General features: G+C 43.3%; 1 protein-coding gene across 1 annotated transcript in view; it reads left to right on the plus strand.

Annotated features, from left to right (window-relative positions):
- The first annotated feature begins 655 nt into the window (after positions 1-655).
- Positions 656-27,652, plus strand: part of Snx6 (sorting nexin 6) — a 38,184-nt gene continuing 11,187 nt past the window's right edge. Inside the window, exons 1-9 of the mRNA XM_028781795.1 lie at positions 656-703; positions 849-896; positions 11,212-11,316; positions 11,700-11,810; positions 15,554-15,675; positions 18,040-18,163; positions 21,549-21,644; positions 23,421-23,526; positions 26,495-26,570. Of these exons, the coding sequence (XP_028637628.1) occupies positions 698-703; positions 849-896; positions 11,212-11,316; positions 11,700-11,810; positions 15,554-15,675; positions 18,040-18,163; positions 21,549-21,644; positions 23,421-23,526; positions 26,495-26,570 (794 nt within the window). The 5' untranslated portion in view covers positions 656-697. The remainder of the gene's footprint in view (positions 704-848; positions 897-11,211; positions 11,317-11,699; positions 11,811-15,553; positions 15,676-18,039; positions 18,164-21,548; positions 21,645-23,420; positions 23,527-26,494; positions 26,571-27,652) is intronic.

The raw sequence follows: 27,652 nt of genomic DNA on the forward strand, positions 1-27,652 counted from the left end.
ATTCTACCTTGTGGGTCTGTCCTAGGGATTGAACACTGACTGCTAAGCCATTATGCTGGTCCAAGGGATTATTTTCTTGAAGCGTCTGTGGATACTGGTTTGGTGCTATTCAGCTGGACATTTAGATCAGGTCTGGGGATTGTTTCTTAGTATAAAGGCAAAGAATACTCTTGTAATGAGAACAGCTCTGTTTTTATAGTGTTCAGTCATTAGCACCCCAAACTGAGGTAGTTATTACTTCCTCAGCAGTAAAAGCTTGATTATAGCCCCTGTCTGCTTACTGTGTGAAGGCTCTTGGTTTCAGAAACTTCCACAGGCAATATGGTATTAATGGTGATTAATCATCACGTAACTCAACACAAAGACAAGAATTTTTACTGTGACTTCCTGGGAGCGCTTGTACGGTTTTTTAGGGGCCCTCGGGGCAAGGGAACTGGACCGTTCTCCCGGTGGCCCTGGGGCCTTCCCAAGCCTGAGCTCGCCAGCAGTGAGCAGCGACTATTGCTCTAGGTCGACCTCTGGGCTCTTACCTGACAGAAAGGATCCGGCGTCCTTTCCCCTTCAGGGACAGCTCCCCCTCCAGGAGTGGGCAGGGGGCGGGGCCGACGCTCGGCTCCGCCCTCGGCCCCACCCGCGCGGCCCGCTCGGTTCGTGGCCTTGCTTGTGCGTCTGCGCGAGCCCTGGACTCGAAGCAGCCATGATGGTGGGTGTTCACGGCGGCGCCGAACTCGGGGCGCGCGGTGGGGGCGGCGGGCGCGGGGACGGCGCGGGCTGGGCGCTAATGTCTCTCTTTGTGTCTCCCCCTTCCCTTCCTCCCCTTCGGTGTGCTGGGCCCGCCGACCCCGCAGGAAGGCCTGGATGACGGCCCCGACTTCCTCTCGGAGGAAGACCGCGGAGTAAGTTGTGTCTTGTGTCGCCTAGGACCCTCGGTCCCTCCCCCGCCGCGGACCGAGGAGGGGTCCCGGGCTGCGCGGCCGCCCTGCGTCGCCCTTCCGACCTCCGCGGCGCGCGCCCCGCCCTTCTGCAGCCCTTCTTCCCGGGGGTCCGGCGCTCCTCGGTTCCGCCGGTCCCGTGGCCGCTTTCTCTTGGGCGGGCGATCCAACCCCGTGCTGAGCTTGCTTTTCCCAGGCCCCGCTGCAGGTGGGGTGGCGAAGGTGGTGGCCGGGTTGGGACCCCTCCATCCTTGACTCTCTGGGCCAGGAAACCCATTTTCACACCTTCCCGGTGGTACCGTCAAAAATCTTTCTGTGGCTTTCTGGAACCTCGTTTCTCCTTTCTCTGCTGAATGGTATGGATTTGGTCTAAATTTACTCTTTTGTAATGATTTTTTTTTTTTTTTTTTTTTGGAATCAGCAAATCTCAGTTGTGCCCTAAAAGATTTTGCAAAGAACTGATAGCCTTCCGTAGCTTTACTTTTTCTAGTATATCCCTCAACCCCCATCCTTTTCAGGGTTCTCTCAGTATTGTTTGCCATCTCTAGCTCTCTTAAGGTATGACTTACAGAATAATAATTTATATAAAGCTGTCCAGCGTGATGTTTTGAGGAGTGTAGAGATTGCGAAATAATTACCATTGTCAAGTTAATTAGCATAGACCTCACTCAGGACCTCACTCAGGTACCTTCATTTTCTTTTTGAGGAGAACACTTAACTTGGTCTACTCTCAACAGAGTTTCGAGTATACATTATTATTAATAACTCCGCTGTACATTAAGTAGCCAGAACTTAAAGCTGAAAGTTTGTATTCCTTGACCACTCCCTCCCCTTCCCCTCTTCCTGTCCTGTGTTTAAAGGTCTCATTCCATCATTTCATTTCTTCCTCTCACTTCATACCCCCAACCCCACCCCCCTCAGCGCTCCATTTGTCTTAGTGAAGGGTAGCAATGCATGTAGCAACTTGTACAGGTGCAGGATTGAAAAATACTGCTACTGATGTATGACTGTCGCTAAGCTAAAGTTTCATGGTCACCATTTTACCATTTAACCGGTTGCTCAAACTTCATTTGTTTTGTTTTGAGATAAGTTTTCTTGTACAAGGCATTTTTCCTGCCTCCCAAGTGTGGGTGATAGGTGCATGCCACCCAGCCTAGTTGTCCTTTGTTTTCTATTTTGCTTTTACTTATCCATCTTAAATAATGTGAGAGATGCAGGCATTAGTGGGTTTGGGATAGCTGATAAACACTGTAGGATATTGTTGTTGGTAAGAGATTAATTCTTGCCGGGCAGTGGTGGCCCATGCCTTTAATCCCAGCACTTGGGAGGCAGAGACAGGCGGATTTCTGAGTTCGAGGCCAGCCTGGTCTACAGAGTGAGTTCCAGGACAGCCAGGGTTACACAGAGAAACCCTGTCTCGAAAAACCAAAAGAAAAAAAGAAAAAAAAAAAAGAGAGATTAATTCTTTGTCTGTGTGGTGGGTAGGTGCATCTGTGTGCCGGTGCCTGTAGAGGCCAGGCGGTGGTGTCACATCCCAGAAGCTGCCATTACAGGTGGTTGAGAGCTGTCTGTGTGGATGCTGGGGACTGAATTCAGGTCTGTAAGAGCAGTGTGCTCTAACTACTGAAGTCATCTCACCAGCCCCCAAAGCAGAGTTTTTAAAAGTTAGTAGCACAGAGGGGCAGATATTACTGCTGATCCGTTTCCTTCCTCCAAATACTCCCCTTTCTGCTTTCCTGTCATACATGTAGTCAATTGCAGAAAACCGCTTTGAAGAGTTGGCTCTCTCCTTCCACTTAATCACGGGTTCTGGGATTGAATTCGGGTTGTTAGCGAGCACTTTACTTACTGAGCCATCTTGCAGGCCAAGGCTGGGGTTTAATAAAGATATTTAATACAGACTTAAGCATGAGGGTCAGGAAAGAGCCGTTCTCTCAGAAAGCCGCCTAAGACCATCAGAAAACAGGTATTTACATTATGATCCATAACAGTAGCAAAGTTACAGTTATGAAGTAGCGGCAAAGATAACTTTGGTTGGAGTTCATAGCATGAACCTCTGTGTAAAAGGGTGGTGGCATTAGGAAGGCTGAGAACCACTGCTTTAGATCTTTTTGCTCAGACTATAGAAAAGGGTCTCTCCCCTTCCCCCTCACATTGTATTTGTTTATTTTGTTTGGGGGATGCACATGTGAGGTCAAAGGACCGTTAGCAGGTGTTGGCTCTTTCCTACTGTGTGACAAGTCATGTTCTCAGACTCCTTCACCCACTGAGCCATCGCACCAGCCTTTCTTCTCCGCCCCCACCCCTCTTTCCTTTGTTTTGTTCTCAGATAGGGCTCCCTGTGTAGCCCCCAAGCCCTGGTTTTCCTGCCTCCCCCTCCCAAGTACTGGGACTGCCTGTGAGCACCATCACATCCAGCTTTTGAAAAGGAGTCTGAGAGAAAGTATAAAGTGAGTGTTTGATCTTGGTTGCAAAAAGAGACATTAAAGAATCAGAAATAACACAGGCATGTAGAATCATGAGTAGGTAAAAGTAAAGCCAGTATTTTAAAGAAATCTTTTAAAACAGACGTAGAGTTTCATCAGGGTATTTTTATCGGGACAGGCTCTGAGGACAAAAAGAAAATGTTTTATGGTGACTAAAAAGAAGGCTTAAAAATAGTGTAGTGTATTTGGTGACATATACCAGTAATCCGTGTTCTTGAGAGAACTGAGGCAGAGGGATGGCTGGGCTAAGAGTGTGAGGCCCTATCTTTGTGTGCTCCCCTACTCCCAAAAAGTTAAAAACAAAACAGACCCTCAACAGCATCACAGCTATAGGCTAAGCCTTGTTTCCTTCAGCTCCACCTCTTCAGGAGCCACACACAGAAATGAAGGACAGTAGCATCGTTTAATAAACAGATGAGTCCTTGGACCGGGTGTACTGTGTTTTGATGTGCAATGCATGTCAGAGTGGTGGCCTAGTTCTCTTAGCATGTGCTTTCAGTTCTAACTGGCATGCTGTTTAAAAACAGCTGTAGTGGGTGGGGTGACTGCATCTTGTGAACTCCCCGTCCTAGTGTTGTCATACTCCAGCTGTGCAAAGAACATTCAGTCATACACAGATCTTCAGATCGGAACAGTCCTCAGGAGGCCAGCTTAATTTCATCTTGGAAATATTTGCTGTATCTTTTAAAAATTTGTAAAACTTTTATTTATTGTTAATTGGAAGTGTGGAAGTCAGAGGACAGCTTCGCAAGGTTGGTTCTTTGCACCTTACATAGGTTCCAGGGGTGGGTCATCAGGCTCTCACTGGTGAGTGGTGTTCCGGTTTGCTTTCTCTTGTGATACAACACTGATCAGAACCGTCCTGGGAAGGGAAGGCTTCACTTGGCTTACAGGTTATGTAATCCATCAGTGAGGGAAGCCAGGGCAGGAGCTTAGGGCAGGAACTGAAGCAGAGCTATGGAGGAGTGCTGCTTGCAGGCCTGTTCAGCTGCTCTCCTTAACCTAGGCTCACCTGAGTAGGGTGGCGATCCTTACAGTGGGCTAGTCTGATAAAGTCAGTTCCTCAGTTAAGTTTGTTCTTTTCCAGTGACTCCTAATCTCTGTTGACAAAAACCAGCACACGTGGCAAGTACGTTCGTCCGTTGGCATCTCAGGGGCCTTCCCTGTCTCCCTCCTGCAGCCTTGGTGTTTCTCTGGCATGAAGCAGAGCTTACTGCTGCTCTCTGTCCTTCTGATTTCTGTTCTCCCTCCTTGTTTCTCACTGTTTCATTATTAAAATCATTAAATCACTTCACTTCCCCGAAGGACTTCCCTGTACCCTATTTCTTTGGCATAAAGTCCAGATATCTTTTTTTTAAAGATTTATTTATTTATTTATTTATTTATTCATTTTATGTATATGAGTACACTGTAGCTGTCCTCAGACACACCAGAAAAGGGCACCAGTCCCCATTACAGATGGTTTTGAGCCACCATGTGGTTGCTGGGAATTGAACTCAGGACCTCTGGAAGAGCAGTCAGTTGTCTTAACTGCTGAGCCATCTCTCCAGCCCAAGTCCAGATATCTTATGCTCTATTTATCACTGTTGACAACCCTTTGAGCTTGCCGGTCCATACCTCTCCCACTCCACACAAGCTCTGTTTGTCTTTGAAGCGCCTCTGCACTTTGTCTACCTGGTATATGCAGTTCAGTGCTGTAAGGGGCTCCTCACATTTTCTTTGACTGGAAATTTCTAGAACAAATATTTGCATTATTTGTGTGCCTGTCCAGTGTTTACACATTTACACAGATTCAGAAAGATTAAAGCACTGGTTGTGCTCATATACAGCTAGTAGGAGCTGTAGTCAGACACGATTGAGCTCCAGTTTCTGGACTCCTAGCCTTCTTGTTGCCACGGTGAATTTAGTTACCCAGCCCTCTTTAAATAAAAATAACTTTGTTTTTGAGACAAGGTCTCACTCACCAGGCTGCCTCTAACTCAAGAGACCTGCTTTCCTCTGTCTTTGGAGTGCTGTGATTAAAGGCATGTCCACCATGGTCATCCTAGTTTTATTTAGTTTTTGTTGTCAATTCTCCTGAGGGCTGGGATTTGTTTTACTTACAGTACAAAGCATTGGTGGGCACGTGGTGGCACACGCCTTTAATCCCAGCACTTGGGAGGCAGAGGCAGCCTGGTCTACAGAGTAAATTCCAGGACAGAGAAACCCTGTCTCGAAAAAACAAAAAAACAAACAAACAAACAAACAAAAAAGCATTGTGTTCCCTTGTGGTATGGTGCAAAAACTTATGAAGTGGCAGGTTGCTTCTTGTATGTTCTAGAGATAGCAGAACCTCAGTGGGCCAGAGTCATAGTGGATTAGAGATGATGCCAGGTGAGATGTTGAATGCCCGGAGGGTTGCTCTAGTGATTTTGGCTTTTTGAAGTGAAAACCTTTTTGAATTCAGGAATAGCATCTAGTGTAATGAGATTGTAGCAGTGAGTCTATAAGGAACAGGTTACTGAAGGCAAAACAGAAACAAGAAATCAACAGGAGATTACAATAATTGTTATTTTTCTCCCTCCTCAGCCATCTCTACACATTTACTAATCCTATTGCTTTTCTAGCAAAAGAAACTGATTAATTTTTAATATTTATCTTGTGTCAGCACACATGTATGTGACAGCTTGTTAAGGTCGACTCTCTCCTTTCAGTATGTGGGTTCCAGGTATCAGACTCAGGTCGTCAGGCTTGACACCGAACTCGTCTACCTACTGAGCTGTCTCCTCACCCTGAAAGTGTCTTTTTGTCTAAATATTAACCACCCAGCAACTGGTCAGCATCTTTTTTCAGACAGGATTTCTCTGTGTAGTCCTGGTTGTCCTGGAACTCACTCTGTAGACCTCAGACTCAGAAATCTGCCTGCCTCTGCCTTCCAAGTGCTGGGATTAAACGCATGCACCACCACCAGAAGTTTTTTTTTTTTTTAGTGTGTGTGTATGTGTTTTCACAAGCACCTGCAGTGCAGGTACCCTTGGAAGCCAGAAGAAGGTGTTAGATCCTCTGGAGCTGGAAGAGTCATCAGTAGTTTTGAGCCACCATGTGGGTGCTATAAATCAAATTTTTGTCCTCTATTCTCTGGAAAAATAGCAAAGTGTTTTTTTTGTTTTTTGGTTTCGAGACAGGGTTTCTCTGTCCTGGAACTTACTCTGTAGATCAGGTTGGCCTTGAACTCAGAAATCCACCTACCTCTGCCTCCCAAGTGCTGGGATTAAAGGCGTGCGCCACCACTGCCCGGTGCAAGTATTCTTAAAATGGCTCCTCCATCTCTCCTGCCCAAGATCTTTAAATTTTATTTTATTTATTTGTATGTATTTTTTTGAGACAAAGCTTGCTATGTAGACCAGGCTGGCCTCAAATTCCGAAAGATTTGCCAGGAGCTGCCTCCAGCCCTGGAATTAAAAGTGTGCACCACTTCCCTGGCCTTTTAAGTTATTTTTAATGATACTGTACTTTTTGTTGTTTAACGTTTAACAGTCTTTGTCTTATGAAGAACAACACAAATGCTTAACCTACTCTGTCTCTGAAGTACAAAGTTTATTGGACCAAATAAAGATTAAACCAGTTGAAGTCTAGTTAGAAATTTCCTCAAACTGAACTCACTAGTTGCAGAAATTTGATTAAATGTCAGTGATCATAGGATGTCTACATTAAGTCTTTTCCTTATTAAAAACGTCTAAAGTTACTGGCTTTTCCCCCACAGAATGGAAAACAGTCTACTTGAGAAATCTGTATAATTTATGTGACGGACATTAAATTTACAATGTTTTATGATGTCTAAGTAAAGGTGATTGAAATTTTTTTTGTGTGTGTAGTACAAAGACGTATAGTTAACTGAAAGATCTATTTCAAGTGTGTTAAAATACAAACATATTCACAGAACACCCAGCGGTGGTGATACACACCTTTAATTTGAAAGCAGGGGCAGGCAGATCTCTGTGAGGACAAGAACAGTCTGGTGTATAAAGAGAGTTCAGGACAGCCAGGGCTGCACAGAGAAACTCTGCTTCAAAAGAAAAAAATTCACTGAAACAATATATAGCAAGTTAACATTCAGTGGAATTTTGTGCTGATGTGGTACAGTACCACCTGAGATAAGGAAGAAGAGAAGAGAGATTCCATTTTAGAGACTGGCTTCTCCGTTGTGTATCTTGGTTATTATAAACAGGTCTTGAAGCCGGGCAGTCGTGGCACACGCCTTTAATCCCAGGACTTGGGAGGCAGAGGCAGGCTGATTTATGAGTTCCGAGGCCAGCCTGAGTTCCAGGATAGCTAGAACTATACAGAGAAACCCTGTCTTGAAAAACCAAAAAAAAAAGAAAGAAAGAAAGAAAAACTAAAACAGGTCTTGAAAAAGTCTTATGCATATGTAATGTGAATGCAACTTACTGTCAAAATAATCTTTTATGTCTATTTTTTTTTTTTTTTTAAGACAGGGGGTTTCTCTGGACTAGATTGGCCTTGAACTTGAGATCTGCCTGCTGCTGCTTCCTGAGTGCTAGGATTAAAGACATATATCTACCACCGCTACATTTTGTTTTTAGAACAGGGTGGTGAACTCAGCTTTTAAAACAGTGAAAAAGACACGGTAGATTGAATTAATAACTCTTAAGGTACTATGCAAAGTGTCTAATATGCTTTAATAAGGTGTACAAAAGAGAAGTAGCAAAGTTAAAAAGCTAAGAGCTAGGTCTTAGGGCTGGAGAGATGGCTTAGCAGTTAAGAGCACTGGCTGCTTTTCCAAAGGACCCAAGTTCAATTCCCAGCACCTCCACGGTAGCTCACACCTATCTGTAACTCCAGTTCTAAAGGACCTCTACACAGTGTAGGTAAAACTCCAGTGCACATAAGAATAATCTTAAAAAAAATAACAACAGGCTGAAGAGAGAGAGTTTACTGGGTAAAGTGCTTGCTGTACTGTCATGAAGTTCTTAGTTCAGACCCCCAGAGTCAGCCGAAAAAGAAAGTCGGACATGGCAGCATATACTTAAGGTTCCAATACTGGGAACATGAGTACAGGCAGGTCCTGGAGGTGGGTGACCAACTGAACTGTCAGCTTCAGGCTTGATGAGAGACACTGTCTCAAAAGATAGGATCTGTTGGGTGTGGTGTCATATGGGACAGGCTAGCTGATCTGTTTGCTAGTTCTAGTATGGCCAAGGCTACACAGTTGATACTTTATCTCAAAAAAGTGTGTGTGTGTGTGTAGTATGTATGTTTGTATGTTACTGCGTGACAGAAGGTGACACTTGACATAGACACTTGCCTTTAGTAGCACATAGCCCATGCACCTCCCTACATGTTCATAAGCCACACACAAGAACTAAAGCCAGAAAAGTAAAGTTTGTTAAAGGGATGCAAAAGAACTCTGAAAGTGAAAGAAATCTCTCCTCATCTCAGTTTGGAATTTTGTGACGTGATTTTTATTTTTTTTATTTTTTTATTTTTTTTGGTTTTTCAAGACAGGGTTTCTCTGTATAGCGCTGGCTGTCCTGGAACTCACTCTGTAGACCAGGCTAGCCTCGAACTCTCGAACTCAGAAATCCGCCTGCCTCTGCCTCCCAAGTGCTGGGATGAAAGGCGTGCGCCACCACCGCCTGGCTGAAAATCAGCAATTCTTAACCTGTAGGTTTTAACCCCTTTGGAGGTCAAACAGCATTTTAGAGGGGTTGCCTAAGACAATTGGAAAACATAGGTAGTTACATTATGATTCATAACATCAGGAAAATTATAGTTCTGAAGTAGCAACGGAAATAATGTTACGGTTGAGGGTCACCACAACATGAGGATCTGTATTAAAGGGTGGCAGCATTAGGAAGGTTGAGAACCACTGGACTAAATGAAAGTTCATTATGTGACACGGGGATGTTTATAAAGATAGAAGAATCAAAACGACAAATGTCTTTTGGGGCATACTGGTGAGTGCCTTTAATTCCCTTGAACCTGTAAATCCTAGCCCTCAGAAACCCTTGAATTCAAGGTCAACCAGGGCTGTAAAGTGAAGCCTTATCTCAGATAACAAACAAGGAAAAGCCAAATGTGCCTTCGATAAAGGGGGAGGGCATTGTATTTGTTATAGAAAGATGAGGAAGTTGGAGAAAAAAACTTTTATCTGGAGTAATCTTGTTTTCTGAGACAGAGTCCTGGCATACAGCTCAGGCTGGCCCACTGCTCATTATGTAACCTAAGCCAGCCGCACTTTCTCTCCTGATGCACCTCCTATCAGGGATTGCAGAGTGCACCAAACAGCTGCTGGGGCCAAGTGGATTCTTATCAGTTGTGTTTAGGAAATGCTAATGTGGGCAATGAAAACAGAGCAGATGGGAAACGTGAGCTGGGGGTGCCACTCTGCAGTAGAGCCCATGTTTACCACATGCCAGGATCAGCTGGGACACCCCACCACGCCCCCCCCCCCCCAGCTTATGCATGCCTGCACAAAGAATAGAATAAAGAAAGGTAAAGTTATCCTCAAAACTATACGATTAATGTACTAGACTAGTTTGCTTTGGGCGTTGCAACAAAGCACCTCAAATAGGCTAACACAACAGCAATTTTCATAATTCTAGAGGACAGCAGTTAGAAATCAGCACGACTGCCCCAGAGCCAGTATCTTCCCTCCAGAGCCCTGTAAGGTCTTATTCTTTTTCTTTCAACTTAGGAGTAGCTGCCAGCAATCTTAAGGGGGCAGCATTGTTCTGAGCGTTGCAGTCATGTTGCCTTCTCTCAGTTGGATTAGTTCTGGTTTTGAGACAGGATCTCAAAACCATATAGCCTTGGCTGGCTTGAAACTTGATCTGTAGATCAGGCTGCCTCTAACTGACAGAGCTCCACCTGCTTCTTCAGAGTGTAAGGACCACCACGCAAAGTTGTTTGTCCTTGAAGACTTACAGCAGAGTGCAGGCTGGAGAGATGGCTCAGTGCTTAAGAGCACTGACTGCCCTTCCAAAGGTTCTGAGTTCAATTCCCCGCAACCACATGGTGGCTCACAACCATCTGTAATGGGATCTGATGCCCTCTTCTGGTGTGTCTGAAGACAGCTGCAGTGTACTCATACATAAAATAAATAAAATCAAAATAAGTAAGAGTCAAGGTTCACCAGGATGACCTCTGGAAAACTCTTAAGTGAATCACATCTGCAAAATCCTTTTGGCCACATAAGGCCCATTTACAGACTGTGGGGATTTGGATATAGATTCCTTTTGGGAGCCATTAGTCAGCCTGCCACAGTAATTATTTTAAAAGTGGCTTGAACATGAGTTAAAAAAAAAAAAAACAACAACAACAAAAAGGAAAGAGAGCCCCTACATTTTTGGCAGTGGAGATTAAGATGGGGTCTAGCTGGTCTTGTATTCACCATTCTGCCTGAGCCTCTTGTGTGCTAGGACCACAGGAGAGTCTGGTCTCTGTTTTTGTGTTGTCTTGTCGGAAGAAGAATGAAATTACTTAAAAGTACATAGAACCAGGTTTGGTAATACATATACCTTTCATTCCAGCCCTTGGGAGGCAGAGGGTGGAGGATCACAGGTTTGAGGCCAACCTGTCTGTCTTTTAAAAAAGAAACTTTAAAAAAAAAAAAAAGACTGAAAAGATGACTGCTTGGTTAAGGCCACATAGCTGCCAGTAATGCAGTTCAAAGAGGGTCCTCCACCCTCTTGTAACCCTCTTGGGCTCCTCCATGCACGTGGCGCACATGTTTGCACGCACACACAGATAAAATAGGGACATTTTTCTTTATGTTATTGTCTCTTTTTTAGCTTAAAGCAATAAACGTAGATCTCCAGAGCGATGCAGCTCTGCAAGTGGACATCTCAGACGCTCTCAGCGAGAGGGATAAAGTCAAATTCACCGTTCACACCAAGGTAAGGAGGCCTTTGTAGTTTCCGTTACTTTAGAAAGGCTGTTACTTGTGTAATATGTTGACTGGAAGTTACTTTTTATCTGTAAAGTGTTTCTTTGAAATAGTATGTGTGGGAACTGCCTATGTAGACCAGGCTGCAGGAGAAGTTACGTATTTAATGATTTGCTGTCCAGGAACTCACTGTGTGAACTGGGCTCACCCCAACTCCTAGGTCTGTCTGCCTGTGCCTCTGGCCTGCTGGGATTTGAAGTGAGTGCCCCACACCCAGCTAAAACGTAAATCTTAAGGGATGATAGCACTGCAATATATAAGTGCCTATTAACTTGTTTTTCAAAGATCAGAGGATAATTTAATTTTTATTCAAGAAAATTGCTGTCTTTACAGAGTTCATTGCCAAATTTTAAGCAAAATGAATTTTCAGTCGTTCGACAACATGAGGAATTTATCTGGCTTCATGACTCCTTTGTTGAAAATGAAGACTATGCAGGTTACATCGTAAGTATAAGTATTGAGGGTGTTAATGTGCAAGTATCCAGGTGTTGTGTGTGCAAGTACCCTCAGAGGCCAGAAGAGAGACCTAGAATTTGAGTTACAGTAAGTTGTAATCTGACATAGTTGTAAGCCTGACATGGGTGCTAGGAACCAAACTCAGGTCCTATAGAATAGTACCAAACTGCTGAGCCATCTCTCCAGCTCTTAGTTTATTTTTAATGATGTATATGTGTATCTGTGTGTGGGTGTGTGCTTTCGAGTGCAGGTGCCTGTGCCAGAGACATCTGATATCCCTAGAGCTGGACTTACAGGTGGGTGTGAGCCACCTGACAGAATCAGGAACTGATCTTGGCTTGGGTCCTCTGCAAGACACTGATGTCTTTACTGCTAAGTGTCTCTCCAGCCTGAGTTGAGTTTTCATTTTCCTTTCTTTCTTTCTTTCTTTCTTTCTTTCTTTCTTTCTTTCTTTCTTTCTTTCTTTCTTTCTTTCTTTCTTTCTTTTTGTTTTTCCAGACAGGGTTTCTCTGTGTAGCCCTGGCTGTCCTGGAACTCACTCTGTAGACCAGGCTGGCCTCGAACGAGTTTTCATTTTCTAAGAGCATTTTCGAACCTTCTATGGTTTCGTTCAGCATTTTTAGTAGCTGATGTGATTTATAAAATGGTAGCTGTGGGGCATTGGCTTTCCACCTTTTGGTTTTTCGAGACAGTTTCTTGGCTGTCCTGGAACTCATTCTGTAGACCAGGCTGGCCTTGAACTCAGAAATCCGCCTGCCCCTCTGCCTCCCAAGTGCTGGGATTTAAGGCGTGGCCCACCACCGCCAGGCCAACTTTCCACCTTTTATCCTGGGCTGTCAAGTCTGTTCTTACTTGATCTTGAATTCTTTGGGATTTTTTCAAATTAGAGTTATACTATGTTGCCCAGCCCCTTCCTGGTCTGGAACTCACTATGTAGTCCAGGCTGACATTGAACCTGCAGCAGTCTTGATGCTGCCTGTAAAGTTCTAGGATTATAGACAAGAACCCTTCTGAACTTGGATAGTTACTGTTAGTATTGGAGTAGGTAATTAATGAGGAAATGTTTTCTGGACTTGGGGCTCTGAGTGGACAGGTACTTAAAGGTTAGAAGGTTCCTGAAGACATTGTGATAAAGAGTAAGTGGTTATTCTTCCGCAGCTGTTGACATTTGTGAATTCTCTGAGGTCCTCATGACTTCATTATGTCTCCGTCCTGAGACCAGCACCCCCTTGATGTGAGGATTTTGGTGAACAAGCAATAATGCCTTCTTTTTGCATTCTAATCCTGTCTCTTCTCCCAACGCCTCATGCGATGGTGCCTTTCTTCCTGCTTTCTCTACCAGGAGGCTACTTCTCATCGGTTAAGACTGTCTCGGTTACCTTTATAGTCACTGCTCGACATGGCATCGGAGCTGTTTAGTGTGTATATCCTGAACTGTATCTGATGCCGTCTGACTCTGACCCTTTTCTCGGAGCAGTTTGTTGTTGTTTGTTTTGTTTTTTAACTTAGGGGGACTGGAGAGATGGTTCAACAGTTACGAGCACTTGCTGCTCTTGCAGAGACCCAAGTTCAGTTCCCAGTGCTCCCATGGCAGCTCACAATTATCTGGGAGCTGCAGGGATCCTATGCCTTTTTCTGGCCTCGGTGAACACTAGACACACATGTGGTGTGCAGACATAGTCAGAGGCAAAACATGAATGCCTCTTGAATGTTTTTTAATTAAAAAAATTCAATGCATATTTATCTATTTATTTATTTATTTATTTATTTATTTTGAGACAGGGTTTCTCTGTGTAGCCCTGGCTGTCCTGGAACTCACTCTGTAGACCAGGCTGCCTTCGAACTCAGAAATCCGCCTGCCTCTGCCTCCCAAGTGCTGGGATTAAAGGCGTGCGCCTCCACCACCCAGCTTATTTGTGCTTTTTTAAGATTGAAAATAGATTTTTTTTTTTATGCAATATATTCTAATCATGGTTCCCCTTCCTTCATTGCCTCCCATATTCTCCCCAACTCCCCACCCATCCATCCCCACACCCTTCCACCTCCACACCTTCCTGTTTAGAAAACAGGCAAATAAAACAAATACAGAGGGGCATGAGAAGCACACATGCACACAAACACACACAGATTGGAAACCAGAATATATAAGTGAAAGACTGGTAGGGTTAAAAATGCCCAGACAAGGGGCTGGAGAGATGGCTCAGCAGTTAAGAGCACTGACTGCTCTTCCAGAGGTCCTGAGTTCAAATCCCAGCAACCACATGGTGGCTCACAACCATCTGTAATGAGATCTGATGCCCTCTTCTGGTGTGTCTGAAGACAGCTACAGTATATTCATAAATAAAATAAATAAATAAATCTTTTTTTAAAAAATGCCCTGACAAAACATTGTTATTTAAAAAAAAATCTATAAAAAATACTATCGAGTTCATTGGTGTTGGCCATTTGCTGCTGCAGTGGGGCCTACCCTTAAGTGTAATTTTTATACCCAGTGAGACTCTATTGGGGAAAACTAATTTTCCTTTGAGAGAGATTATCAATTGAAGATAGCTTCTTGGAGAGGGATGGGAGCGTGTGTCTATTTCCTCCTCTCTTTGCTGGGATCCTGTCTAGCTTATAGACCTGTGCTGGCCCTGTACATACTGCCAGTCTGGAAGTTCGTATATGCATCAGACCTGTTGTGTCTAGAAGGAGTGAAGGCCTTGCCTCCTTGGTGACTTCTTCAAAGCCCTGAGAAGGCAGGTTTGGTAGAGACGTCCATTTAGGCCTGGGTGTCCTGAGGTCTCTGACTCTCTGTACAGGGTCCAGTTGTGGCTGTCTGTGTTTGTTCCCATCAGCTTCTCTGATGGCCAAGCAAGACACTGATCTGCTTCTCAGGGCATGACCACTGTCTTAGAGGCACAATCTTATGCAGCCAAGGCTGCCCTTTGGTTTGCTGTATAAAGAACACTAGCTCCTTGAGTGCTGGGCTCAAAGGTGTATGCCTGCCCCATGACCAGCCTTTCAGTGCTGCAGGGCTTCTGCCCCAAACATCTCTCTACCCTCTGAGGACTGCCCTAAAACAAACAAATTGACAGTGTATGATGGGGGCTGGCCACTTGGAGGGGTGAGGCAAGAGGGTTTGGTTTTTCAAGATTGGATTTTACTCTATATAGCTCACTCTGTAAGCCAGCCAGGCTGGCCTCGAACTCAGAGATCAGCCTACTTCTTCCTCCCGAGGGCTGGGATTGAAGGTTTGTACCACCACCACCAGTAGAACCCACAGATCTTGATTTCTAGAACTGGAGGTGTTTTCTAATCTGACTTTGGCATCTCTGGTGTTCAGTTCACACTGTATACTTTGGCATTATCAACACAGTGCTGTATTCTGTCTGAGTCAGGGCTTCTCTTGTAATGAAGCTGTACTCAGAAATATTAGGTTGGCCTCAAATTTGCAGCCATCCTACTCAGTCTCCTGAGTGCTGGAGCCACCATCCTCAGATACTGTGGCACAGTACTGAAAGAAATGGAATGGGGTTGGTGGGATGGTTGTCAGGTAGAGTCTGCCACCAAGCCCTGAAGGCCTGAGTCTGACCCAGGGTCTCACATGGTAGAAGAGGAGACCTCGGTCCTGCAGGCTGTTCTCTGATCACTACACATGCTGGGATGAGTGTGTACGTGCACTCATACACAAATAAATGTTTAAAAAAATGAAATCGTTCCTTAAAGTTAGTTATTTGGTTTTGCTATAGATTCCACCAGCACCACCAAGACCTGATTTTGACGCTTCACGAGAAAAACTGCAGAAGCTTGGAGAAGGGGAAGGGTCAATGACAAAGGAAGAATTCACAAAGATGAAACAGGAACTGGAAGCGTATGTGATGGTTTTTTTGTTACTTATGTTACTCTGATACCCATTTCACCATAGTGACTGAAAAAGCCAGTGTAAGTCATAACAGTCTGTTCATGACCATGATGAGAGCCTCTTCAAGAAAAGTATACCATTGTCTCCATTATCAGATTTTATTTATTTATTTTATGTGACAGGACGTTGTTGCTCTCTTCAGACACACCAGAAGAGGGCATCAGATCCCATTACAGATGGTTGTGAGCCACCATGTGGTTGCTGGGAATTGAACTCAGGACCTCTGGAAGAGCAGTCCATGCTCTTAACCACTGAGCCATCCCTCCAGCCCCCATTATCAGATTTTAATAAACAGACTCTGAGAATTGAAAATTGAGGTCTAAAACCTCACTGAAGTAGTAGGAAGGCAATATGACTTTAAAACAGTATATATTTTCTAAAAATTATTTATAAGGCCTCAGTCATCCTCGCCTAGTCTCTGTTTTCTCAGCATGTATCTGCTCTACAGCTTCCATTTCTCGTAGAAAGTATGCTGAGCGATTCTTCACATGTCTTCTTTTACGGCCTGGTCTACAGAGTGAGTTCCAGGTCAGCCAGATCTGTTACAAAGAGAGACACAGTCTTGAAGAGCAAACAGAATAGGGGAAAATAAAAAGCAGTATGGATCTCTAATCCCAGTACTTTGGTGGTAAAGGCAGGAGGGTCAGGAGTTCAAGGCTAGCCTTATCTATATAGTGATTTTAAAGTCAACCTAGGCCCACATAAAACCATGTCTCAGAACAACAATATCAAAATGTGTAAAGTGCTTGTATATTACATTTCCTTTCCTCTGCCAGCTCTAGGTGACCTAAAGAAGACAACTAGAACCACACTAATGAGAATAGTTAGACAAGTGTTTTCTTTTTTTTCTCATTAATTTCTTTTAGGGGGCTGGAGAGATGGCTCAGAGGCTAGAGTGCTTGCAGTTCTTGCAGAGGACCAGAGCATATCAGATGGCTTACAACTGTAACTCCAGCTTTGGGGTATCTGACAGCCTCTTCTGGCCTCCCTGGCAGTTGAACACGTGTGCACAAACATATGCATACAAAATTATTATTTTTATATACACTCAGAATGTATTAAGTCCTTGAAATTTTGATTTTTTTTTTTTACTTTTAACATATTTGATAAAATAGTTTCACTCTCTTTTGAACTTTGTAGTTTTGGGAGGCATTGAAGTTTGCTTTAGTTTTTATGATAGTGGGCATTGCCATCATGTGGTCTTATACCCCAGAGCGCCCATCCGGCCGCCTGCAACAGAGGGATTTGCCAGCCACCTTTCCAGATCTTAAGTGATGATCATTGAACACAATATGGCCATCTCTCCCTTTGTGCTTTTTCTTTAAGCATCTAATCACAGTGCTACTAAATCCCTTTTCAGAATGCTGAGTGAGTTACCGCGAAGCAATAAATGAACAAAGTAGATGCTGTTAAAGTGTAAAGTGACACATCAGAATTCTGTCAGTTCTGGGTGCAGCAGTAGTCTAAGAAGACTAGAAGCTAGAAACTAGCGGAAGGAACACATTTCTATTGAAGCTCTGGCTTCCTGTGGCCCTGATCATGGCTCTTCTGTGGTCTGGGTGGGGGCTGGAGAGCAGAGCATTTTGCCCTACTGCCACCCGCATCCTCTGGACCCTTCCTTGTGTCTTCACTGAGTGACCACCTCCCAAAGGTCAGACTTCTCCCAGCACTGGGCCTGCTGTGGTGCAGGCTCATAAAACTTAGGCCTCTTGCATGAAGTTGAAGCAAGAATATCAGGCTTTTTTCTTGAGTGGTTCTCACCACCACCACCACTATACATAGATGCACACGCACACATACATACATGTAACAGAACTGTCGTGTGCTGCTCTGTGGTTGCTTGAATTCATTGATAATATAACTTGAACACATTTCTTCAGTATAATGTCATAAATAGTTGCTCTGTGGTGTATGTGTGTGAAAGTAATATTAACACTGAAAAATGATTAATGAGATTTGGGATTTTTTTGCATTTGTATATTCAGGCTGTAATCATATAAAAATTGTGTTGTTAAGGTTGTATCAAATAATTATACCTAAAAAACAAATATCCCAACCTAACATCGACTTACATAATGGAAAAGTTTGTTAAGAGTTGAGATTTTAACATTAGGATACAGTAAATACTAAAACAGCATGAGACTTTCTCAGAAATAAAGCTTACACCTTTACTTAACAGTTCAACTAAAAGCTTTGTTGATATGAATTATGTCCCTGCATTTTAGCTTTACGTTTAGAATGCTCCAGCGAGTGGAGCACGGGTGACTTTGTAGTTGTTGCCATTGTTTACTCTTGATTCTGTGTCGTTTCCAGTGAGTATCTGGCGATCTTTAAGAAGACGGTTGCCATGCATGAGGTCTTCCTGTGTCGTGTTGCAGCGCACCCTATTTTGAGAAAAGATTTAAATTTCCATGTCTTCTTGGAATATGATCAAGATGTGAGTGTCAACAAAAGCCGTGATGGAAGTCTGTTGTTTTCATAAGGGTTTGGAAGGTGGGGGAGGAAGGAGTGCTGCCCTGGCCCAGGTGCCCAGCACCTAATGCTTCACAGTTAGAGGGAGCGGTAAAGAACTCCTTCCACCACGTGGGGCCTGGAGGTCACACTGAAGTTGCCAGCGATGCCTTTAACAGCAGAGCGTCTTAATGCTTTGATTTTTTTTCAGGGCCGTTTAAAGCACCACATTTCAGTAGCAAAGTAGAGTTTCAGTAGAACTTGAGTGGATCAGTTAGATCAAGTTATAAATTGAATTTCCATAATCCAAAAGCCCAAAATCAAAAACTTTGTTTCTCTGAAACAGAACCCACGGTATCCCAGATTGGCCTCAAACTCCATGCAGCCCCAGCTGGTATAGGATATCTGACGCTCTTTCCCCATCATGATTGCTGTCATTAGAGGCATGTGCTACCATGCCCAGTTTGAATGTGGGACAGGGAATAGAACCTAGAGCCTCTCTAAACTTAGCTACATCCCCAGCCCCAAAACTTTTTTTTTCTGTTTTTTAGTCTGTATTTCAGGCTAGCCTCAAACTCAGTACAGTCTCTGCTTGCTTACTTAGTACTTAAAATTACAGGCATGCACCATCAGAGCCAGACTGAAATCCAAACCTTTTATTTATTTGTTTTTTTAAAAATTTATTTATTTTATGTATATGAGTACACTGTAGCTGTCTTCAGACACACTAGAAAAGGTATTGAGTTCCATTACAGATGGTTGTGAGCCAACATGTGGTTACTGGGAATTGAACTCAGGACCTCTGGAAGAGCAGTCAGTGTTCTCAACTGCTGAGCCATCTCTCCAGCCCCTCAACCTTTTATTTTTTTAAACCATTTTCATACTCAGTAAGTTTCAGGGCCTGTGAGATGTCTCAGAGAAGCCACCTGATGTGAGCTCTACCCTGAATTTCATATAACCTTTTCTCTTAACACTAAGCCCCCAGCTGAGCCCTGGGCCAGATTGTTTGATATTCAAGTATTCTAATTTTTAGGTATATCAATTAACGTAAGGCCAAATGCTTATTTTTCTGGCATAAGAAGTTTCTTTTGGGGCTGGAGAGATGGCTCAGTGGTTAAGAGCACTGATTGCTCTTATAGAGGTCCTGAGTTCAATTCCCAGCAACCACGTGGTGGCTCACAACCATCTGTAATAGCATCTGATGCCCTCTTCTGGTGTGTATGAAGACTGCAATGGTGTACTCACATATATAAGAAAATAAATCTAAAAAAAAAAAAAAAAAGAAGAAGTAGTTTCAGCACTTAGAAGCAGAGGCAGGTGGATTTCTGTGGGTTCATGGCCAGCCTGGTCTACAGAGTGAGTTCCAGGATAGCCAGGGCTACACAAGAGAAGATGTCTTAAAAAATAAAACAACCACAACTAAATAGAAACTGAGAGAAGTTTCTTTTGTAAATTCGCGGGAAGGGTAAGCTAATGATGACGTTCAGTGTTGAAGGCTGTAAATGTATTATTTTTAACTAAAGTATGCAAATATGAAAGGAAAATGTAATTTTAAAAGTACTTATAAGAATAAATAACTGGGCTGGGAGATGGCTCAGCAATTAAGAGCACTCACTGGCTGCTCTTCCCAAGGACCTGGGCTTAATTCCCATCACCAGCATGGCAGCTCAGATCTGTCCATAACTCCAGATCCAGGGGATTAGGCACTCTGACATAGACATGCATGCAGGTAAAACACCTGTGCACATGAAATAAAAATAAATAAAAGTTTTTTTAAAAGTACATAATTGAGCTGGGTGGTGGTGGCACACGCCTTTAATCCCAGCACTTGGGAGGCAGAGGTAGGTGGATTTCTGAGTTCAAGGCCAGCCTGGTCTACAGAGTGAGTTCCAGGACAGCCAGGGCTATACAGAGAAACTCTGTCTCGAAAAACCAAAAAAAAAAAAAGTACATAATTGTAAAAGGGCTAAAGATTGAACTCAGTTGTAGGTGCTCATCTGGCATGTGACAGCCTGGGCTCTTGAGCTCCCAGCTCTCCCGGCTGGTCTAGAACTCCACGCACAGGAGTTGACCAGGTTGTCTCCTGAGTGCTGGGATTAAAGGACTGCACCATCATACCTAACTCCACTTTTGTTTGTTTGCTTGTTTGTTTTGGGTTTTTTTGTTTGTTTGTTTATTTGTTTTCGAGACAGGGTTTCTCTGTGTAGCCCTGGCTTTCCTGGAACTCACTCTGTAGACCAGGCTAGCCTCGAACTCTCGAACTCAGAAATCCGCCTGCCTCTGCCTCCCTAGTGCTGGGATTAAAGGCATGCACCACCACCGCCCGGCAACTCCAGCACTTTTTAAAGAATTTTTTAATTACATTTATTTACTGTATGTGGGTACACTTGTGGAGGTCACAGGATGGTATGTGAGAGGCCTTTCCTTCCATCATGTAGGTTCCAGAATTGAAGGCAGGTTGCTAGGTTCAGTAGTTCCTTTACCTACTTAGCCATCTTCTTGGTTTGATAATGTTGGGTTTGTCCTTTATTTAATACAGTTTATTACTCATGCCTTTCATTTTGACTAGTATTTGAAACAGCTGTTGGTAGCATTTGAGTTGTCAGAGAAAGAAAGTTGTACACTTTTAAGTTTTTAACAAAGCCAGTGTGTAGACTAAGAAGCAGGTGGTTCTCTTAAGGCCAGGCTGGGCTATGTAGAGAGACCCTGTTCCCCCCCTGAAACAAAGAATAGAGATTAAGTTTTAATTTATTTTGACCTTTTGAAACAGGGTCAGTTAGCCTCAGACTTGCAGAATCTTCCTGCTTTGTGTTCCCAGTGTTGAGATATAGGCACACATGAACACACATAGTCAGAGGTCAATAAAGTTAGCACCTTTACTGACCACTCCGCTCCGCGGGCCTTTCATGGTCTTCATTTAGGGAAGCTGAATAAAGAAAATGATTTATTGGGTACTTGTATTTGTTTGTTTTCAGACTAGGTCTTCTATGCAGCCCTAGCTGGCTTGGAACTCACTCTACAGACCAGTCAGGTCTCTGAACTCAAAGCTCCTCCTACCTCTGCCACCCAGAGTGCTGAGACTATGGGTATGTATGTGCCATCGTGCCTGGCTGGACTTTAGGTTTTTTTGTTGTTGTTGTTGTTGTTTTTGAGGCAAGGTCTCTGTTGCTCAGACTGTTCTGAAACTCATGATCTAGACCAAGCTGATGGATCTCTCTGAGTTCAAGGCTAGCTTGGCCTATCTAATGAGTTTCTGGAAAAGCAATCAGTGTTCTCAACCTCTGAGCCATCTCTCCAGCCCGCACTACATTTCGTATGTATAAAGGAAGACCTGGATTAAACTTATTTTTTTTTTTTAAATTGTCTTTCAGTTGAGTGTTCGAGGAAAAAATAAAAAAGAAAAACTGGAGGATTTCTTTAAAAACATGGTAAAGTCAGCGGACGGAGTGATTGTTTCAGGAGTAAAGGTAAAGTTTATACTTGATGAGCAGCGTTGGTAGAAAGCATAGACTTTGTTTTATAGAAAGAGTCTTACTGTATATCCCTGGTTGAACTGGATTTCACACAGATCCACTTGCCTGTGCCTCTCAGATTCTGGGATTAAAGGTGTGTGCCTTGTGTGCCCCTATGTATTTTATGAATGCTCTGGAGGTCTGACCATGAAGCAGCTGGCTAGACGAGAGAGATAAGAGAGAATGTCTGTGTAGAATGGATGTTAAATCCCATGTACATAGGACCTTCAGGGTGCAGGACAGACAGCTGTAGGATGGACTGCCTCCGAGCACTTGCTCTAGCTTGCAAATATTGGGGTAGACCTGGCTTTGGATTTAGGTAGATAGCAGCCTAGGTTTCGGTAGTGTCTTTGGGTAAATGGGTGATCTTGGGAAAACTGCCTTCCTACTGAATCTGTTCCTCCATCTTCAAATGAAGTAATACCACTTCATTCATGGGATTGTGGGATAAATGAAATATGAGAGAAAATATTTATTAGTCAACTACTAAATAGTAACAATTTCTTTTTTAAAATGGTATGAGAATTTACTTATCTGGCATCTTTTTTCTGTAAGTGTTACAATATCAGCAAATATTAAGATAAATAGTGCTCCTATTTCATTGTTACTGCCAGCTCTTAGGTCTGCAGGAAAGCTTGAGTGTGCTGTTTGACTTACCCTCTGAGCTGGTGTTAACAGTCAGGTGCTGACTGCACTCCCATGGAGACTCAGTCTGCGGCATCTTGAATGCTGCCGTGCATTGATAGTTAATGTTTCTCTTAGCTAGTAAACATAAACCACGATTAGCTGTGATTTTGGTAATCAGTGGACAATTTTGAACATGTATAATATGTTAATTTGAGGCTTGTGCTTACAGTCTTCATTATAACCCTACAAGTCAGATATGTGTATTCTCATTTTCATGGTTAAGAGGTCTGTTTGAAGTGATGGTTAAATGGCCCTTTCTTTAGAGCAGACTCTTGCTCAGATTCTGTTGCTATAAATGCTAAATTATATCAGTAACTCAAAGAACAGTTGCTAGAAAACACTAATAGTGATTTTTATTATTATTTAAAACATATATCTAGCCTTATTTCAAAAAGAGAGTGGGGGCTGGAGAAATGATTGTTCAGTGTTAATACCACTGCTGTCTTCCAGTGGACCCAGGTTTTCTAGTATCCACATGGTCTGCAATTCAGTTTCAAGGGATCTAATTAATGCCCTCTTTGTCCTCTGTGAGCACTAGGCACACAGATGCTGCACAGTCATTCATGCAAGCAAAACACCAATACATGAGAAAGAAAAATAGATGTTTTTAAAAAGAAAAGATTGAAAGTGGTGCTTAATTGTATCACTGTTCACAGAGCTCACTTGGCTAGGTTTGTCCAAGCGGTTAGTAGGCTAGGCAGCCCCTGAGTGACCTGTGAAATGTATAATAGACCAAGAAAAATGGGTGTCTCATTTACGGATACCAGAACTGTCCCCTTCATCAAAAGTGTTTGTCCACTTCTCCTGCAGGGATGTTTGTGGCAGCAGAGTGCAGCCAGTGTCTGTTTCAGGGTAAACTCAGACGCTCTAGCCTTTAGCTGGGAACCATGGGCTTGTCTGCTAAAGTCTCCCTGTGCCGATGCGGTCAAGCCAGAGTGCTACAAGCTAGCTGTGCTCCTTTCCAGGCTCTAAATGATGACAAGGTTTTAGATCATAGTGGACCAAGCGTGTGTAAACAGCCAGCGCTCTTTCCTCACCCTGCAGGACGTAGACGACTTCTTTGAGCATGAGCGAACATTCCTTTTAGAATATCACAACCGAGTTAAGGATGCATCTGCTAAATCTGACAGAATGACAAGATCTCACAAAAGTAAGGCTTCTGTGGTAAAACTTTCTGTTTTTAAAGATTTGTTTGTTTTGCTGTCTATGGTGATGCATGTCTTTAATTCGAGCACTCAGGAGGCAGTCTGTTAGTTCAAGGCAAGCCTGGTCTATATAGTAAGTTGTAGGACAGCCAGGGCTCTGTAGAGAGACCCTACCCCAACTGCCCTCCCCACCCCAAGAATATGTGTGTTCGTGTATGCCTTGGTGTATGGATGTGCACCAGAAGAAGAACTGGAATTGTAGGTGGTTGTGAACCACCTGATACGGGTGCTGGGAATCAAACCCAGGCAGGTCCTCTATAAAACCAGCAGATGCTCTTAACCACTAGGTCATGTTGCTACCCTCCAAACTTATACTGTAACTGAAATAATCATAAAGCCAACATGTTACTTACAATTTAAAAGTCTGAATATAGAGCAGTGGCCTATGACGTTCAGGCCCCTAAGTGTCTTCTTTGGGTCAGAATATATATATCCCAAGCTGTCCTTGAAATGACTATGTACCCAAAAATGACCCTGAGCCCCTGATCCTCCTGCCTTTGCTTTGCCTAAACTGAGACCATAGGTATGTGTTTATCCAGTTTTTATGTGGTGGTGACAATCAAACCCAGTGCTTTGTGAATGTTTAGTAAACACACTCCCAGTTAAGCCACAGTCATAGCCGCACACTGTCTTGATTCAGTCTGGCCTTGAACTTTGAGGCTTCCTGCCTCAGCTGTCCCCAAGACCTTTTTAAGGTGTGTCTGTTCGTTTTATTGGTATTTACTGGTAATCCCATTGCTTGAGGGCCAGCCTGGGCTATGTATCAAGTGAGATGAGATGCCTCAGTGGGTAAAGATCTGTATTGTACAGCACAATGATTTTAGTTCAATTCCAGGAACCCACATAAAGGTGGAAGAAGAGAATCAGTTCCATAGCGTTGTCCTCTGGCTTGCACACTCGTGCTGTGACACGCCTGTGCCCATATTCAAAACACACACTTGTTAATGTTTAGCTTCTTTCTTTAAGATTTACTTATTTATTTTATGTGTATGAGTACACTCTAGCTGCCTTCAGACACACCAGAAGAGGGCATTGGATCCCGTTACAGATTGTTTTTTTTTTTTTTTTTGAGCCACCATGTGGTTGCTGGGAATTGAACTCAGGATCTCTTAACCACTGAGCCATCTCTCCAGCCCCTAATAATAAAGTTTAAACAAATAAAAATGTAAAGAAGAAAACAGTACAGGGAGGGAATGAATTGAAGAAAGTATTAGTGATTTGTATTAATTTGGCCAGATAGGTGGTGCCTAACGAGATGATAATGAGTTGATGACAGTTGATCACCAAATAAAATAAAGCAGGTCGTGGTAGCACGCCTGTAATCCCAGCACTGTGGAAGCTGAGGCAGGAGGATTGAATGAGCCTCGGGTCACCTCATAATAATAAGTTCTGGAATTACAGGTATGCACCTTATACCTAATTTATTTAAAGCGTAATAGACACATTGAGTCTGGAGAGAGAGATCAGTTGCTAAGAGCACTTGCTCTTCTTCCAGAGGGCCTAAGTTTGATCCCAGCACCCATGTTGGACAGCTCACACCCACCTGAAACTCTAGCTCCAAGGGATTGGAAGGCGGCCTCTTTTGGCCTCCAAGGAGATGTGCACTCAAGAACACATACCCTTACACAGATATACATAATTTAAAATGTTTTTAAACTATGAAAATATAGAACCATTCTAATTTAAATAACTAATAATCAAGTGTTTATCAGTTAATTTTGTGCAGCATAAATATAATGTAAGGATTATTGATTTGTTAAAGAGACAGACACTAGTGAAAATACTGCTACTGTATTCTCAGAGAGTGACCTTATTTATTACTAGCTAATCTGTGGTAATTACTTTGTGCTGTGCTCTTGTGTAGCATGTACTTTTTATTCCAGACACTTTGTAATATTGAATAACTCATTGAATCTCCCACATAAATTTTGGCCAGTGTTATCCTCATTTCCATATAAGGCCACTAACACAGGGATGCACCTAAGTCATAGAGTGGTCCCATGTTGCCCTGCATTCCTTTAAGGCTGAACTAAAAGAAGTACTTACTATAAGCCTCTCTCAGTCAGTGAGCTGCCTGTGGGGAAGAGTCCCTGGAATTGTGCTCAAATCCAGCCCTTTGCCCTGTAGCATCTGTGAATAAAGGAGCTGTCGTTTGTGTGTGTCCCCTGTGTATGTCAAGTCTCCTGTTTGTAATTCCTACCTATCAGGTCTTCCCAGTGACTTTCACCATCTTTGCCAGTATCTGTACCAGATCATTGTGCCTGTTTCTTGGTTGGTCATTCTGTCTTTTCAGTCTTTCTACTTTTAGACTGTAGATAGCAGACTTTTCTGGAGAGGTAGAGAGCTCTAAAATCCTTTTTATGTTGATTTTGCCACCTTTAGGCTTAAATACTTAGTTATATTTATCGCCCGAACCCAAACTCTTGTGATTTGTAAGACCTTGACCTCCAGAATGCTTCCAGTTTTCCTGTCTTCACTTCCTCTGCTCCCCTTTGTTTCCAGCAGTACTGAGTCACACCTGCTGTCTGGTGTGCTGTTCTCTATTGCTGTGACCCTTCTCCATGCAGTTCCCTTTAGTCAGGGTGCACCCTCCGCCTGCTAAAGATTCACTCATCCCACACACGTGAGTTCATGCTGTAGTTTCCACTGTCCCCCGCAGCTTAGGTGGTGTTTTGTATGTGTGTGTGTGTGTGTGTGTGTGTGTGTGTGTGTGTGTGTGTGTGTATCTGCTTCCATCCATCCTAAAGCAGTTTTCACATGTCCAATGTCCGCCATACTGCATTACAGTTGCTTGTTCCTTTACTCTGTGTCTTCTATTACATTTTGCAGATAGGTAATCAGTAAGTATTTTTAAATCAACAGGTTAATATATTATTAAAACTTGCTTTTTAATTCTTAAAACTTTCTCCACAGGTGCTGCTGATGATTACAATAGGATTGGGTCTTCACTATATGCTTTAGGAACTCAGGACTCTACAGACATATGCAAGTAAGGATTATATAGCTAAGAACATTCATATAACCAAAGCAGACAAAGGGGTTTGCTGGCAGCAAAGGAAATAGTACTTGTAATTTTCATAGGCATTTTAGGATATTTTTATCAACTCATTTTTTATAAACTGGGTTTTTATTATTATAAAATACTTGGATTCTTTTTTGTCTTCTCATTTTCTAATTATTATTTTAAAATGTGCAACACACATTTTAAAGGCTGAGCATGGTAGTTACATCCTCTCATCCCAGCACCCAGGAAACAAAGGCAGGCAGGTAGATATCTGTGAGTATGAGGCTAGCGCAGACGGCTGGGCCAGGGAGAATGGGGAGCCAGTATGCCGGCAGGGAGAGTCTGGTGAAGACCGCTAGAACAGGGAGTGCAGAGAGGGAGCTCCGGGGACCACTGGAGCAGAGAGAGTGGGAAGGGCTTTTCCCACAGGAGTTTTCCACTTACACAAATGATTCCAGAATCTCAGGAGACACGTGGGATTGAAGACATGTAGATTTATTGACGTGGTGAAGCTTCTAAATGATGACGCTCTCCCACAAAATGCCAGAAGGGGCTTCCTTATATTGGAAGGGGGAGAGGGGCGGGGCTAGGGCCTTTAGGTAATATGTAAATCTTGAGGCAGAGACCTGTTCTCCGCCCTCTACCTGTGCCTTACGTGACCTACTGCATGTTACATGGAGACCTCCCGTCAGGTCTCTGGATTCTGGGGGCGTGTCCAAACACCCCAGGATTTCCACAGCCCCACAGAAACCCTCTGTATAGATAGATGATACAGAGAGAGAGAGAGAGAGAGAGAGAGAGAGAGAGAGAGAGAGAGAGAGAGAGAGAGAGAGGGAGAGAGAGAACAAGAGAGAACAAGAGAGAACCTCTCAATAGACAGAGACAGACAGACAAGACAGACATCCATGCAGGCTTCAAACTTGCTGTGTAGCAAAGAATGACCTTGGATTTTCCTGCTTCTGCTACCTGAATGCTGGCTGCTGGGATTCACAGGCATCTACTACCATTCCTTGCACTGACAGTGAAATTTAAACAGTTGTTTTTTACACTTACTTATTTTGTGTATG

This window comes from Grammomys surdaster, unplaced genomic scaffold (assembly GCF_004785775.1).
Source record: "Grammomys surdaster isolate TR1022 unplaced genomic scaffold, NIH_TR_1.0 98, whole genome shotgun sequence".
Taxonomy (NCBI): Eukaryota; Metazoa; Chordata; class Mammalia; order Rodentia; family Muridae; genus Grammomys; species Grammomys surdaster.